General features: G+C 47.8%; 1 protein-coding gene across 3 annotated transcripts in view; it reads left to right on the forward strand.

Moving 5' to 3' along the window:
* The first annotated feature begins 212 nt into the window (after positions 1 to 212).
* Positions 213 to 16,758, forward strand: part of cpne5a (copine Va) — a 52,999-nt gene continuing 36,453 nt past the window's right edge. For 2 of the 3 annotated variants that reach the window (XM_076159300.1, XM_076159299.1), the window contains exons 1-5: positions 213 to 319; positions 9,933 to 9,973; positions 10,848 to 10,894; positions 14,658 to 14,761; positions 15,851 to 15,890. In XM_076159300.1, the coding sequence (XP_076015415.1) occupies positions 213 to 319; positions 9,933 to 9,973; positions 10,848 to 10,894; positions 14,658 to 14,761; positions 15,851 to 15,890 (339 nt within the window). Of the gene's footprint in view, positions 320 to 9,932; positions 9,974 to 10,847; positions 10,895 to 14,657; positions 14,762 to 15,850; positions 15,924 to 16,758 lie in introns of all 3 variants that reach the window. The other variant, XM_076159298.1, reaches the window with a different exon arrangement.

Here is a 16,758-nt window from a genome sequence, read left to right on the forward strand (position 1 = left end):
TGATCCCACTTCTATAGTCCCGATCGATTCTTCCCGTATCGCCGCCGCTTCCCGTTAAACTTTCCATGCTGGTTCCCGTTCAACGGAGAGCACTTAGGCGCGTCGTCTGGACTCTATCCGCTCCCGCTCGCCCGCTGCGCCGCCGCCGCCGCTCTCCGCCGGCGGCTCTCCAGGTCTGAAGGGAGGGGGGCTGACCTGGCTCTCCCGCCCGCATGGATGGAGACGTTATGGACAAGGTGGAGGCCACGGGGACGGTGGACTTCGACCCCATCAGCGGGAGCATCCCGGCCACCAAGGTGGAGATCACGGTGTCTTGCAGGTGAGTCGCTCCTCTCCGCTCCGCTCCGCTCCCTGAGCTCTGGGTGCGTTTGGCTGCGTGGAGAGCTGAGGGATGTTTGACTGAAGCGCCGCGCAAAAACGATTTAATACGATTTGGAATAAGATGGATAAGATAAAGAATATTAAATCAAAACTTTAAAACATGGAGAGGGGTTATAGAAACATAACCGCTGTGAGAGTCACGCACTCATTTAAAAAAAAAAAAAATCATCATTTATTGCGACTTTTTTAACCTATTTATTATTATTAGGGATGAATGTGTGTGTGAGTGAATGCTGCAAATCTTCCAACATTTAAACTTTTATGGTTTTCGTCTGAAAATGTTTGTTTTTCTGTGCAGATTTGCGCTTTGGCTTGCATTAAAAATGAGTGTTTCACATCTCTCTCTCTCTCCTTCTCTCACTCTCTCTCGAAATCGACCGTGGAGAGTTTGGCTGCTGTGAGATTCTTCCCCTGAGGCGCGTGTGTATGTGTGTGTGTGTGTGTGTCATCTATAGCTGCATATAGCTGCTTTGGTAGCAAAACGACCACCATATCAGAAACGCAAAGGCACCACTTTGTACTGATGCTCCAACTGTCTGCATGCATAACCCTCTAACTATCAGCCAAACCCCCTAATGTAACGCTTCCACACAGATCTGTTAGGGTGTTGGAGATGTTAGGGTGTGGCAGCGCTCTTTGCAGGCGGTGTCACAAGCTTCTGCATCACAGCAGCTTTGCACAAGTCCACATCAAATGGAACCATGCTTATTTATTGTTGTAAATGTCAGTTTCCAGGTCATTTGTGCATCATTTAGTCATATTGGATATCTACCACTGTACCGCTGGCTCCATCAGTGTTATTCACATCATGCAAAGATAGGGACTCCCGTGTGTTAAAGCTGTCACCTGTGACGCACACCAGCTTGCAGGAATGAACTTTTGTGAAGCCGAAAGCAGGGGCGAGGTGAATGGATCAAACCTCCGCCTGCTGCTAGTGCCCCTCCCTCCCACATCTGCATTCCTCTCGCCATACTCACCACTCAGTCAGTTACCTTGGGGGGGAAATTGATGAAGTCTGTGTTGGTTGAATGTCTCGCCATGTCTGACAGCTGCTTTAAAAATGACAATGCAAGAAACAAACAAAGAAACAACGTCTTCATGTTGCCATCCTTCTAGATCTTCGTCGATTAGTCACATTCAAAAAAAAAAAACCTCCAATAAACCTTCAAGGAGATCTGCAGGATGTGAGTCACATCTGCAAACAGAGATTTTACTTTTGTTTTTGAGTTTGGATGAACATCAGTAAACTATTAGAAATGAATCCTGCTGTGTTTTCGGCAGCTTGGAATTCTATAGAGGGCCAAACTGAGATATGAATGATTGTGAGCATGTGTGTCGCTTCTGTGATGTGTACGTATGTGTGTGTGTGTGTTTAATCCATGATGGGCACAGCGGCACATGCTGCTTTGGATGCAAACACTTCAGGTTTCCTTTGAGCTCTGGACACCTTGAAAGACGCACATCCATAGAATTCTCTGTCTATTTTGGTTGATCAAACAGTAATAATGGCTGTTATATTGGATGCGAGGTGAGGGAGGGGGATGGAGGGGAGGGGGGTGGCAGCGGGAGGAGGGGCTGCACAGTCGCAACTCAGTGTAATTGATTTTAGCGAGGCTGAACGCTCTGAGATTGCAGCGCTCCTACAGGCTTTCTCAAAACCACGCAGCTGCCAATATCCCAGTGAGCCAAACTGGAGCGACCCGACCGACTGACTGAAACAGACGACTCCTTATCAAAACAGCTCCACGGCGCTGTGATGCTACATTGTTTCCCCCCTGTTTGGCGCTGATTGCTTTTGCTGGCAGGTCAGCGGCTGAGGCGAGGCCCCGCAGCATCTGAAGCCTCTTCAGACTGGAGTGCAGGTCCCTTCTTCCTCCTCCTTCCTTCCTTCACTCTGCCTCATGAACACTCTTCCAGGCACATGCAGGCACGCAGGCTTGATCTCACCTATTACATGGCAGTAATGAGTGTGTTTTAGTTAATATTTCAAGCACCTCTCTTGAATCTTTTATCAGTTGTCTCCACCGGTTTTGTCATATCTCGCTTTTAATTATGAACAAACCGGTAAATGCGAATCCCGCCGGATCGTCGAATGTTGCCGTTTCTGTATCTCAGCTTCCCATACTCGCTCAGAATTCCTGTGTGGAATGACTTCAGGGATACTGGGACTAAAGCTCTGGGGATCTAAATAAGCACCCTTCTCAATTTCCTCTGAACCCCGTTGGAGGAAAGTAGACATAGACAAAAATCTCAAATCTCTGGAGGTTTGACACATGGATCATCATTTCTTTTCCCCAAATCCACCAACAGAATGAGACACAACGGAAACACCAGCACTTCGTTCCTCTGAGCGACTTAATGAAGCAGAAACGTATTAACAACACAGCATCATGAGACTCGCCTCATCTCCTCCGCATGAAAATATATATTTGTCAAAGAAATCATGAAAATGTCTTCTTGAAATATTAAAAAAGTTGCATTTCTGTTGGCAGTTGCAACAACACAACTGTACCTGAGTGCCTCTGAGCAGCAGAGAGGGAGCAGGTGGACCTTGTTAATGGACTTGGCGAGGGTTCTCGACCCTCAGCGAAGGGAAAATAAATTCTTATTTCCGAGAGTTTTGTTGAATCTGTGCATTTGTTAGATTCAATCATGAGAGGCCCCCAGGGAGCAGAAGGTGGGAGCGCTTCAATTCAACAAGCATATTCCAAAGATTCATCTGTACTTTCAAACCCACAGTGCAGCTTAAAATGTCAACTAACTGGGTCAACAAAGCCACCCTGACGCCTCCAACTTCAACCTTTATCAGCCCCAAGTGAGCGTTTCATCAGCGAGAGGAGACGCCGCTGCTTCTTCTTCTTCTTCCTTTACTTCTGCCACCCATCCTCCTCCAGCTCTGTTACTCTCTGTAACTATTCATTTCCCGTGATAGATTGTTTGGAGTAGCGCTGCGTCCAATCAATGCATTCCGCAGCTGTGGGATCTTAACTCAAACCAGGCAGCACTGCTTCCCTCGGGGCGATTCATTACCCGGTGAAACATGGCAGACCGGAGCCGGGTCGGAGGTCACGTAACCGCCCGGCGTCCCTGTGACAAAACGCTCTCGCAGGAGTAAGCGCTGGTGTTTTGCGGCGATTGCTATTCCACCGGGTCAATCTGAGCGTGTGTGTGGTGTGGATGTGTGTGTGTGGGTCCTTCCTGTGGCCATCATGGCGGCAGATTGAGGAGGGCTTACCCTAAAGCATCAGGACCATTAGGTTCTGCATTGTCCGTAAAGAGAAACATTCCTTGAGCAGATGAATTGGGATTGGATATCGGTGCGGCAAACCTATTGTTCGCTGCTGCTGTTGTTCTCTTAAATAGCCGCTGATGTTTACCCATTCAATGAAGCGCTGAACCTGGTTTTCACGCTGTTGTGTTGCAATATGCTTGAGAGCATCAAATATTAATAAAGATCTCTGAGTATAAGAGATTTGTAGAGGTAAAGTGTGACTCTGTTCATTCTCTTTCTGGGTTAAGACCGACCTCAGGCCGGCTCCCAGCTTTTTATCTTCCCGTATCCGTGTCTGCCAGCGATGTGCCGCATCTGTTTTTTGGGGAGATTGAAGCTGAGAGACACAATGATGCCAACAGAGGAAGATGTTCAAGATTTTTTTTTTTCTCTATCCAGCTTTGAGAAGGTTCAGATTGCAGCAGGTGAGCCAGGCAGGTCGATGAAGCAGATAATTATGCATGAACCCCTGACACAGTGAAAATGAGTTTGGAGCCCAGACACTTGGCTTGTGGTGGTGTCAATGTTATTAATACATTCTCATTTGGGATGTGTGATGGCGGGGTGAGCGGGGCTTCCATGGAAACACGGTCACAGAGTCGTGCCAGCGGTGATCTGAAAGCACAGATTGGAAAGACGAGAGTGAGTTGTAACGATAACAACCGGAGCCCTGGGCTTTGGCTCGGGGGCATCAGGCCTTTGTGGCTGTTTGCAGAGGAAGCTGCAGGGTCAGGAGTAAGGGTGCGGCACAGTTGGAGGTGGGGGGAGGGGGGTTTGACTTCACGTTACAGCGTGATGACGGTGACGGGCGCAGAGCCGCTGGCACATTTGTACACAATCAGTTTGACAGGTTGAGTTTGAGCTGGGTGAAGGTTTCTGCTGCGTAGAGTGGAGGCCCCTCAGCGACACGTTTCACCCTCAGCGACACGTTTCGACCCGACGCCGTCACATACACATGTCAGACGGAACAGAAAGAGGAATTGTTCTGTTATGCACTGAACGTTCCGGTGATGCATTCAATGTGAATTTCTGTTAAAGTTAAAGATGTTTACTTGCTTACATTTTGAAACTGAAGTGCTGAAATGTTCATATTCAACATATTTGTATTCATCAATATGAATAACTAAAGGCTGATGTACCAACAGCTTCAAAGAATGTGAGCTGATTTATTTATGGTCAAAGTCTCATTCCTGAATTTCTGCTTTTTGAGTGCTGCCCACAATCCTCAGGACAGAGCGACAATGGCGTTACCATGGTTACCATTAAAGTCGCATTGTGTGGCGGCCAGACCAGTGAACCTAACGCCGTCTCTCACCTAATTCCTCAGAGGAAGTAGTTTGGATTCACTCATCTGCTTCTGGCCACTAGGGGGCAGAAAAACATAAATCTCATTGCGCAGCTCATCTCAAAGCTCATTGGTTGAACTTGAGTCTTGACAGTGCTCACAGCCAATCACGAGTGGAGGAGAATAGCTTTCCAGATGCAGTGGTGATGTGTGTGTGTGTGTGTGTGTGTGTGTGTGTGTGTGTGTGTGTGTGTGTGTGTGTGTGTGTGTGTGTGTCATAGCTCTGACTAATCACATTCATAGTGTTTGTCTGTTGTTGCTCATTTCAGCACCTTCGGCACCTTGGCCACCTGCTTTCACCCATTGATTCTCACATCAAGCCCAGCACCCATCAGTCTGTGTGTTACCACCTGTTGCTTCACGCCCCCCCCCCCCCTGCTCGCTCCATTCCACTTCAGAACAACTCCATGCAGTGTTTTACCTCCGTCTAGATTGAAGATTGAAGAATGTGAACGTGTCATTTTAAGGCTAAAAAGTCACAAATTTGGAATTGAACCTCGCTGTGCTTGAGTCGATTCTTGGTGTTCCATTGTCAGACGAGGTGAGGGCCGAGGTGTGTGTGTGTTTGTGGAGGAGTTTGGGTTTCTTCAAATGGAACAGAGAGATGGAGTGAAATTGGCGTGAATTCACATCAGGCGTAGCGTAAATTCCTCTCCTAGGGTCAGAACAGCCATATTGTAGCGGTGTCCTCCTCCACCTGAGCTCCTCGCCAAAAAAACAACCTCCTGCACAAACCCTGAGCTGTCACTTCACACAATAAGCAGTGATATTATTCCCCCTGTCACACACACACACACACACACCCAGACCCGAACCGACGTAGTGAGTGCGTGCCTTGTCATTTATCTGAGTAACAGTGGAGCGGGTTCATACACCAAGATGCCGTTGGAGAGGGGGATGAGGATGAGGTGGGGGGAGGGGGAGGGACTTTGCTGCAGGCACCGTCGACCCGGAGAGACCCCAGGTTGAAGAGAAAGTGAATAATGAAACAGATGGAGAAGAAGACGACACCTGGTGCCACACGAGTGAAGGTCAGCAGATGGGTCTGTCAGTAATAACAGGGACAGATAGCATGATGAATGTAATAGAGGAGAGAGAGAGAGAGAGAGAGAGAGAGAGAGAGAGAAAGAGAGAGAGAGAGAGTCCAGATAAAAGCAACATTAACATTATCTGTGTCCCCGGCACACAGGCACAGATCTTTGTTATTAATGGCCTGGTGAACAATATGGCCGTGCCTCTGAGAGATTCATACAAGAGTGCCGACGCTTTTTATCTTTGTCGCCGGATGTCCTCCTTAAAAAGATCCCCTGGAACGCACGCATGTACTTTACAACTCTGAAATGAAAAGCACCCTCGAGGAAAATTGTTTTATTTCGCTCAAAAAGTAAGTGGGCGGCTTTCTTTTGGGTTGTTTTTGTAACGGTGGAGCAGCTTAGGAAGAGGGAAGTTTCCCTGCATGCCTCTCTGCTAGGACCAAAGGAGGCAGGGGGGCGGCAGGGAGGAGTTAGACTTGAATTCACCATTATAACGGAGCGATGCAGACTTTCGTCTCCCGGCGGTGAGAGACCTTTGCATAGTCGAGCCTGCGTCGTCCTGTCCTCTCATGAACCAATGAGGAGGCAGCAGGTCCGGCCCGGCCTCCTCCTGATCGTAGCCTATTTTAAAAACCCACTTTTCTGCTGAAGTTGAAGCTGCTTCTACATGGTGCCAATTATGCTTTCGTCAACTTGAGGAGGAGGAGGGCAGTGAATCGACACGGAGTCAAAGGTTCATGCATTAATTCGCACATCTCAGAACCTGTTCTAATATCTCCAGGTGTCTGACTGAGAAGGAGCCCGCGCTCTCATTATACGCTGCTAAATTAGAGTCCAGCAGCCACAGTCACAACTCCTGAGGGGAGTTTGCAAGGTCAAACTCATTCTGAATCACACTTTGCCCCTTTGGTAGAAAAATGTATCAAAATTTCATGCAAACTGAAGATTTTTTGTGTGACACATTTGCCTGGAGATGTGACCGCAGAGCAGAGGCGGTGTGACTGGGGGGGCGCCGCTAATCCGCCGCTTACAGCTTCCCCTGTTGCGTTACTTCTTAATTAAAGTGCACGTAACTGAGAAATAGAAAATTAAATCACAGAATTAGTTTGCTTATTCATCGACGGGTGCACAAACACCTCTGTGCTCGCCGTGATTAAATCCGCCCGTGAACGGGACGGGGATTAAGTTCAGCTCACTTCTGTTTGTTCTTCAGTCCAGAGCCTCTTCGTCACACACATGTGATGAAATATGACATGCTTAAGTGAAGTGAAGAAGTGAAGAGATGAAGATTTCTGCACTTTTAATGCAGGTGGTGGGATCAAGAGGAAAAGGAGCCAAATGAGCCTGTGTGTGTGTGTGTGTGTGTGTGTGTGTGTGTGTGTGTGTGTGTGTGTGTGTGTGTGCGTGTGTCTGTGTGTCTGTGTGTCTGTGTGTGTGTGACTGAATTAAGTTCGGCATGGACATGTAGCTCAGTAATTACTTTTGTCCTACTTTTAGTGAACTTCATCTACTGCGCACACACACACACACCCACCCACACACACACACACACACACTCCTCAAGCTTTCAGGGTAATGATCTCATTTTATCCCACTGAGAATGATCATGAGAGGGAATTAATGCAGCTTTACTTCCTGAAACACAGAAAGATAATCCGCAAGATTATCTGTTTTGGGTGACCATGGCAACTGGACAGTATGTAGCATTAATCTGTGTCCTTATCGTTTTTTTTAGTTTTGTTGTTGTTGTTTTGGCAGCGATCTGCAGGTCACAAGTCCTAGACATGAAGTCATAAAGTGCCTCAATGCTCTCTGCGGTTTGGGGGAACACATGAGGTCGTTCTGCTGTGTGTGTGTGTGTGTGTGTGTGTGGGGGTGTGGTGATGGACAAGCTAATTGTCTGAGCATAATGAGAGCCGAGCGCTAACAGGTGGACACCAAGAGGCACTCAGTCATGGCTGGCTCCTGTTATCTCCTGTGATAATTACACTGACAACGCTGCAGTTGTAGTCGGGTCGGCCTGCGGCTAATGCAGACGAGCGGCCAAATGAAGCTGAATCCATTATCCTGTGTGACAAAGGGCTTCGCATTCAGGAAAGCGGGATTATACGAACATGAATGATGTCGTGTTGCAACGCTTCAATCTCATCTATATTCATTGAAATCCATCTGATTCCCTGCGGGGGGAAATGGATGAGGATTGTTTTATGCACGGTGGAAGTTATTTATTGACAGCGAGCGTAAAGGGAAAGCTGACAAATTCATAGGTTTGGGGATCTGGCTGCTATGCTAATGAGATCGTTGACGCCATCTGCACAATTCTTCGCCCAATAAGTTGATTGGTGTGATTGATTCTGCGGAGGGTTGGTTTCAAAGTTCATGTTGGATTTATTAGATGCTGTAAAATGGAGCGAAAACGGGCGAAGATGTGAGGAAGAAATGATGACTGCAGCTCACCAAGACACCAAGAAACAGAATGAAGATGAAGATGAAGATGGTAAAAGAACGAATGACACAAATTAACGTCCAGTTAAAATGGAAAACGATATTTGTCTCATTACCGCCTGGAACGTGGCCCTTTGGCTCTTATGTTGAATTGGCCAATGAACTGATAAGTGTGTGTGTGTTTGTGTGTGAGTGGACCATTGCCAGGCGATGATCAATATCAGAGAACTGGATCGCTCCGGCGTTGTATCTGAGAAGTTAAGCGTGCAGAAAATGCAGAAAAGTGAAATTCTGTAATGCGCGTCCGCCTCCGGAAATCATTTATTGATATTATGAAATGTGACCACTCTCTCTCTCTGACCTTGGGTTAGAATTGAGGGAGCGACAAAGGCGGGCAGTGTGAGTATGTGCGTGTGTGTGTTTGTGTGTGTGTGTGTGGCGTCGCTGTGGATGCCGAGCACGCTTTCAATCCATCTTTGCACATGTGGATGCATACCGAGCACCTTGTTCCATCTATCGAGTGGTGTTACTCCTTCTTTAGTGAGAACTGCTCTTTCACCCGCCCCCTCCTCCTCCTCCTCCTCCTCCTCCTCTTCTCCTTCCTCCAGCAACCCTGAGGCAAGACGAAACAAAACATTATCTTATATTCCATTGTGCATTGCAGTCAAGCTGCACATATAGATGATTCCTCCTCCTTTGCTGCTTCATGTGAAAGAGCTGAGGCCGCTACATTAACATTGCAAACATTCCAACAAATTTGGATCTTAGATTTGTAGCGAATCCGCTTGATTCCTTCCTAAGAAGCTCATTACTAAAGTGTATTGTGTTGATTGGCTAAGCTGATCAGGTGTGTTATTGAGCAGGGAAAGTTCACTTCTAAGGTCCTTAAACCGTCTCAATGTGACTCGTTCGTGCTACATTCAGGTTCATTAACTCCCCTTGATTGTGACGTTATTTGTCTGGGGCTAATTGGGAACATATTTCACAGCGCAGGCCGTTCTTTAGCAGCCGCTCTGCGTCCACCTCGTCCTTTTCACCGGGCTTTAATGTGCTTATTGTGCCGCTCGCTGTGAAATGAAAACTCAAGGACAAGAGGGGTTTATGTGGAGTTATAAGCTTGGCTGTAAATTACCAGGCCATTATCCCGTCGCACCTGCTCGTACGCCGTCTCATTAGAGGGGTAGAAGTCAGGAGATGTAAATGTGTAAGCGTGTCTTGGTATTGGATGATGATTGTGGAACGTTCTCCTGTTAGCTTAGTGATGCGTCGACTCACAGAGGAGTTTGTGTCACATGTTCCGTTTGAGGTTCATGAATGTTTAATGTGTTTTTGTCCTTCTCCTGTAAAACACTGTGCGTGTGTGTGAGACCTTTTGAATGTGACAGATACTCCTTATTTCTCTCTCACTCTCACTCTGGACTCATGCAGGTGTGATTTCTGTCTCCTTTCTTCACAGGAACCTCTTGGACCGAGACACTTTCTCCAAATCTGACCCTCGTAAGTGCCAATTTATTCACTTCAGCATGCAAATGAAACCCAAACTGTACTGAATTAGCAGGAGCGCCGCAATGCAGCGCGCCATTTCCTGTGGGAAATTCCGCCCCCGGAATGAAAGGTGCTTTACCTGCTCTCCTTCTCTCCGCAACTCTTAACTTTTACTTTGGCTGAGCTTAAATGTGATTCAGTTTACTCGGCTCTTTCAAAGTGTTCCTTCAATAACCGCATATCATTTGCACAGTAATGTGACAGCCTTTCCTCAGTGAGAGCTGCAGAATGCACCTTAATGCATGCGGCGTAGAAAAGCCAGCCTCTGAATACAAATGGTGGTCTTTTGGTGAGACGCAGGGCGAAGCGCTATGAAGGCATTTTCTTTGATACTCCCCGGGGTGAGAGAAAGCTGGAGGCATTTAACATATTAAGGACGAAGGTTCAAGCCCCTTCGTGTACATAAGCTGCTGAAGAAATAACGCAGCTGGGGAAGCGTGACCGTCGCCTCCGTGTCGTTTGAAGTCGCAGAGATCAAACGGGAACTGCAGGAGAATCTCACTGTTAGGAAATTGTGTTGTGATGCACAGCTTCAATTTGGATGGGAGGTTTTGTTCATCTTGTGTGTGTGTGTGTGTGTGTGGAAATGATACCTGACGCAGTGTCATCAAGCTCGGCACTTCACGGTGCTGTGAGGGTGTGGCAGAGTAATTAATGGTAAATGTCAAGGAAGAAAGAACCAAACAAACACGATATGATGAAGCACCGAGATTGATTGAGATTTGTTTAGTTACAGCCTCCCTCTCTCTCTCTCTCTCTCTCTCTCTCTCTCCCCTCCCCCTCTCTCTGCCCCCCTCTTTCTCCCTCTCTCTCCCCCCTCTCTCAGTGGTTGTCCTCTACACCCAGGGCGTGGAGTCCAAACAATGGCGAGAGGTAAGAGACCGCTGGCGTCCCTCTGTCAACACGGCTCCTTTAGCCACTTTGCACTCACTCACCCCCCCTCCCCTCCCCCTAAAGGTAAATGCTGCGAGTGCCAATCATTTGCCATTGATTGACCTCCTCTCCCCCCACACACCCCCGCCCACACACACACACACACACACACACACACCGGTCAGCAGTGTTGTCGGCTGTGACTGATGGGCTGATTAAGTTGACAGATACATGCGTCGATACAGATTTGCAGCGATGTCGGAATCCCTCCGGCTGTCGCACACTTGAGCTCTAATCACACTGCAGGCAGGGTCAGATAACGCGGAAGGAGGAAGAAAGGAAGGGAGGAAGGAGGGATGGAGGGAAGTAAGGCCACGGATGCTCTTGTGGAGATATGGCCGCGTTGCCCGAAAAGCTAAAAACCCTAAAATGCAAAGACCAAAAACTACATCAGCATCCACACAGAACTACAACATTTCTCTGGTTATCTCACTGAAATCTGCTTCTGTTCACACCGGTGCTATATTTGAGGCGTGAGTGTGTTTCAGCTCGGCTCTGCCTTTTTGCTCGGCGAGGAGTCACTGCGATACACGCGCCTCACGGGCTGACGAATGTGCCTCATCGCCAGGGAGACAGATGTAGGGAATCGGAGCGAGTGCCTGCAGGAGAGAAGACTACACCGTAACTTGTAACACACACATAACACACACATTCTACAGTAAACATGCGCTGGCAGGTGTTGACATGTGTTCTGTGCTCACTATACAGTCACATGCTCTCATTCTGTGGCTGCTTTGACTCCGTTTCCGTTGCTTTCAGGTTCACAAGCGTCTCTGTTGTTGTAGTTAAAATGTCCAGGACTAATTTCCCAGCTGTGACAATTACGATGATTGATTGACTTGGCTTGCATGATAGATTTTCAGAGCATTTAATTGGTTTCGAATTTTATAATCCATCGTGTTAATCATTCCCAGTGAATATTCAAGGGTGGCAACCGATCGTAATTTTCCCTCACGTCTCCGTCAAGGGCAGTGAGCTCTGCTTCATTTAGATGAGAACGTCGGCGCCATCAGCAACTCCATGTCGCTCATCTTTCCCCCCCTTCAACTACAGCGTTGAAATCTCGCCCCTCGTAAAAGAGATACAGGTGTGCGTGGGTGTGTGTGTGTGTGTGTGTGTGCTCGGTGCAGATGGTATTTGTCTCCATCTCCCTCTCTCTCTCACGTCGCTGTTTTGTCCTTCCGCCTCTCGACGTTCCACCGAAACATCTGCGGTCCAATCACCGAGGGCTCCCACCGCTCATTTACATTCCTCCATCAAAAAGAAAGGAAAACCAGAGGACCCAATGCTTGTGGCTAAATTGGGTTTTGATTGCACTTGGAAGCCTTCATCACCTTCATTTGAGGACCCTCTTCCCCTCTCCCCCTCCTCCCGACTCAATCCCGTCAGCATGTTTTTTGGGTCTGATTTATACGAGCGCACATCATTCAGTTACATTATTACTCGAAACTCCTTTAACGCACAACCACGCGTCCTGTTATTACTCCTCGGCCATGACAGGTTATTACTCTCTCCGCCTCCTTCGCCCGGGCCGAGGCGCTGACACGGTATAACCTCATATAACTGCCAAGTCCGAGCCAAGTCTGGGCCTGTACGCTCGCAGTCACATTTTTGAGGCATTAATCTAAATACCAAGATGAATTCTCTGACGTCCCGGCTCACTATTTATCCTGGTTTGGGTTTTATTGGCCCAGATATCCCTTGAGCAGGAGGTTTTTGTCCGGGGTGGTCGACACTAAATTGTGGCCAAGGTGGGAATAATATATGGACTGTTGTTTCCCGGGCTGGCCGCTCTTCTCCTCCGGTCATGACTCTTCTTCCTGTCTTTAAGTTTGATCTGAGAACAAAGTGAATCTGCCGTCTCGCTCCTCTGCTCTGGGATTGGCTGCACTGTCTGGGAGGTTAAACGCAACCACCAAATTATTTAGATACAAGAGCTGCAGGGATCTTTGCTGGGCAGTGAAGTTTGAAGGAGCAGAACTTCCATAATTGAAGGGCCGCCTGAAGATTCGTCTCAGGGAAATGAACTTTAGGACAAGTTTATACTACCACACAGAGAACGTTTCTAAGAGACGAATCAAACCCTCGCAAATCCGATCTATTGATTGATCTGGAAATCACTAGGGGGCCACCAGGTCCTACAGGAGCATCAGGTCCACATCAGGACTCTGGAGAGCTGGAGAAGCTTGTCCAGTATGGAGCTCTCTCAACACGTCTCAGTCCACATGTCCTGTTTACATCCTGACTGTGATACCTGCCTACATCTACACTCTGTTGTTCTTATATGTTTAGCAATCCAAACCATTTCCTGCTCCCAAACATTTCTCACCAATGAGCAGAAACTCTTCAGGCTCACATTTGTGTCTGTGTATCTGTGTGTGCGTATCTCTGTGTGTGTGTGGGGGTGTGCGTGTGCGAAGCCAAACCCGAATCATGGGGGAAAAGCTTTGGAGAATAAATAATTTGGTCCAGTGATTGCTCTTAACCTCCCCGACATCTCACTATCTGGCTGACTGACAAGTGGCCTCCACAGACTGTTCTGAAACAGAGCTAACTTTCTGACAGGAGGAAGAGGAAGAGCGAGAAGAGAGAGGAAGCAGCGCTGCATGAATCTTTTATAGGCTCAGTCACAGATGCCGTAGATGTGCGATGCCTGGTTACACTGTAAGAAACCCATAGTTATGTCACACACAAAGCAGAGATCCTCACTGAGATAAATAAGAGGGAGATGCAGAATCCAGATCTTTCTATGTTCTTCACTCAAAGATGCTTTCAAATGCCAGAAATGGAGCCACCGACATTCTGAACTGCAGTTTGCAAAGGTACTACCAAAGCTGTTGGAGTGCGAGTAATAAAGTAGAAACAGAAGGAGTTACCTCATGGAGAAGAGAATGAAGAAGCAGTAAAGGGAAGTTCTGCCACACTTGTCCCCTGTACTTTCTGAGTCACGGCCCCTCTGGGTGCAGTCACATGGGTGCCTGGCTGCAATCCTGCTGTTTCATCTCCTCATTAAGCGCTAACACACACTATTATTAATTCACTGTCACTTCATGGTTACACTTTCTGCAAGGAATCATTTATTTATGCAGCTCAACATCACTTCTCCCACTTTGAATTATTCATCCTGGATACAATTAGTGTGTGTGTATGTGTGTGTGTGCGTGCAGCGGGGTTGTCACTGCAACACTTTGTGCGTGTGTGTGCGTGTGTTGATTTGTTTATCAGCACGTCCCCTCGTCAGAACGTCTTATTCTGTAACAGTGACAGCTTCCTTTTTTCCCCCTCAGTTCTTCGCAGGCGGTTTCCCATTTTCCTCTGAGCGCCATGAAACGGGAGAGAGTTCCCGCCTCCCCTCTGTTGTGACAGTTCCCCCGGGTGCAGACAAAACGTGGAAGCCGCTCCTCCCCCTCCTCCACCCCTCTTTGCTTTAAAAGAAGCCTAGCGAGGCGCGAGGGTGTGAATGTGGAATCAATTAAAGGAGCTTAATTGGTCACAATAAAGAGCTTTTCCTCCTCCGGTTCATTCAATGTAAATTATTGACTTCCTCATCCAAATGAATCAGATCATCAGGGGGCGAGGAGATGGAGGAACAGAGTGTCGCTCCTCCTGAGTGTTTCCCTGACGTCCTCTTGCCACTCACGTCTGTCCGTTTGTGTCTCTGCTTTCTCTCTCTCTTGTCTTTGTTTCCTGGTCTCTGTTGTAGTTTGGGAGGACAGAGGTGATAGACAACACACTCAATCCTGACTTTGTCCGCAAGTACATCCTGGACTACTTCTTCGAGGAGAAACAGAATCTACGCTTCGATGTGTGAGTTATTCCATTTGATCCCGCTCCTTTGGGAATGTGTGGTTCATATTTGTGTGTGTGTGTGTTTATGTTTGTGCTTGTGCCAATTTATGAATGTGTCGCCCTCTTCTCGCCCCGTCTTCCAATTCCCATTTCCAGCTTCCAGTTACCAGCAAAAGCTCAACACCCCCCAGCCCTTATTCTCTATCCCTCCCCCTCCCCTCCTCTCTCACTCTCATTTTCTCCCCCCCCGACTCACTCTCCTCCCTCTCCTCCCATCCCTTGTCACCGACTCGGCTCCATCCCCAGGAATTATTCATTCGGCGCAGTGTCTCAATAGTGATGCGTTAAAGGGGAGATTGGTTTTAAGGTGATAAATATTTCATACAAAATTTTCACTCTCAATCGCCCGGCTAAGCCGAGCAAACGTCTTCAACCGAGTCCAACAAAGCCCCGGGAAGACCTCCTGTCCTCCTCTCTGTCAGGTGGAGACGCACCTCCTCCCTGTTTGAAAAGGCCGGATCAGGGAGGAGGTCAAGGAGAGGGGGGAGAGGGAGGGATTTCATTTTGAGATCTGCAAGGAGAGAATGCAGATCATTTCCTGCTCGCTCTTTTCTCAGCCGGTATAATGAGATAAAGAATTCCCAGAATCCTCGCCGTCTCCTTCGAGGATCCCGGCGGAGGTCTCTGAGGATTCTTCGACACCTAATGAATTCTGCCGGTGTGGCGAGGCTGATAGGACTCCTGAGCGGGAGGAGGGGGAGTGTCTCCTTGACTCATTAACATACCCGTCTCCTTATCACAGAGATGGGAGCGAGTGCAGACCAGCTTTAATTACTCCACATTAACGTTGACTGACAGATGCTCTCAAACTTTCTTTCTCTCTGTCAGTTAATCGTCTCGGCGGTGTGATCCCCCTGGCGCCCTACGGAAATTACATTCATAAAACTATAGGGCGACTTCCTTAATTAAACCTCCTTATTCCTGTCTGGGATTCCATTTTCAAGGGGTGGAGCCATTCCTGTTGTGTGATTGACAGCTGGGAAAAACATGGAAAAATGGTGTGTTCAGAGTTTCAGTTGTTGTTACCTTGTTGTTGTGTGATTGCAGGTATGACATCGACTCCAAAAGTCCCGACCTGGCAAAGCATGTAAGTGAGACGCTTCTGTTCCTCCACCTTCATGTTTCACCTCTTCACTTCCTGCTGGTTTTCACTCAGTACCAGTGCATGACAGTGATTTCTTATTTTTTTTGGTTCTATGCAAACTGTAAGTTGGCGCTGTCTAACTGCTCAAATATATCCTGAAGGTAACGGGGTGGGTTCCGCTTGGTCGGCACTTGTATTTATTGCCTTTACCTTCCAAATGTGCCTGTTTGTGCCACGAGGCGTCTTATTTCTCCAGAGTGGTAATAAAGTTTCATTTGCATCACACCCTCATTATCTTCTCCTCTCCATAACAAATGAAGCCCCTACTGCCTCGACTGCATCGTTATCCAAGCGTTTCACCCCCCTCCATACTATTGTTTGTGTTTTTTATAACGTATCCCCCCTCCCCTCATCTGTTGACGCCTCCAGTCTGCTGAGGGCCTGATCTAATGCATTGTGTGTCGGAGCAAGCATACATTCAGCTCGAGGTCTCATTAGGATGAATGTATGTTAGTTTGTTCTCTCACCCCAAAAAAGCTTTGATAAACAAACCAGGGCTCACACTCGTCCCCGCGCTGGGTGGATATATTTACAGCGTTGGTTTTGCATAACACCAAAATATTCTCTCTTTTGTTTGTCACTGTGAAGCTTTTACTGTCGCTGCTTTTCTTCAAATCTTTAAACGCCCGGGAGGCAAAGTGCTCCTGGTGTGTTCTTCTTCCTCTCTCCCTCTCTCTGCTTTCCTCTCTTCAGTTCTTCCTCACTCTCTCTCTCTCTCGACTCCTTCCCCTCTTGCTGTCCCCATTCTGCCTGTCCGCTCTCTCGCATGTCCACTTTGCTCTCTCTTTCTCTCTCTCTCTCTCTCTCTCTC

Source organism: Genypterus blacodes, unplaced genomic scaffold (assembly GCF_046128005.1).
Source record: "Genypterus blacodes isolate CSIRO-AG114 ecotype Tasmania unplaced genomic scaffold, CSIRO-AGI_Gbla_v1 ptg000094l_1, whole genome shotgun sequence".
Lineage (NCBI taxonomy): Eukaryota > Metazoa > Chordata > Actinopteri > Ophidiiformes > Ophidiidae > Genypterus > Genypterus blacodes.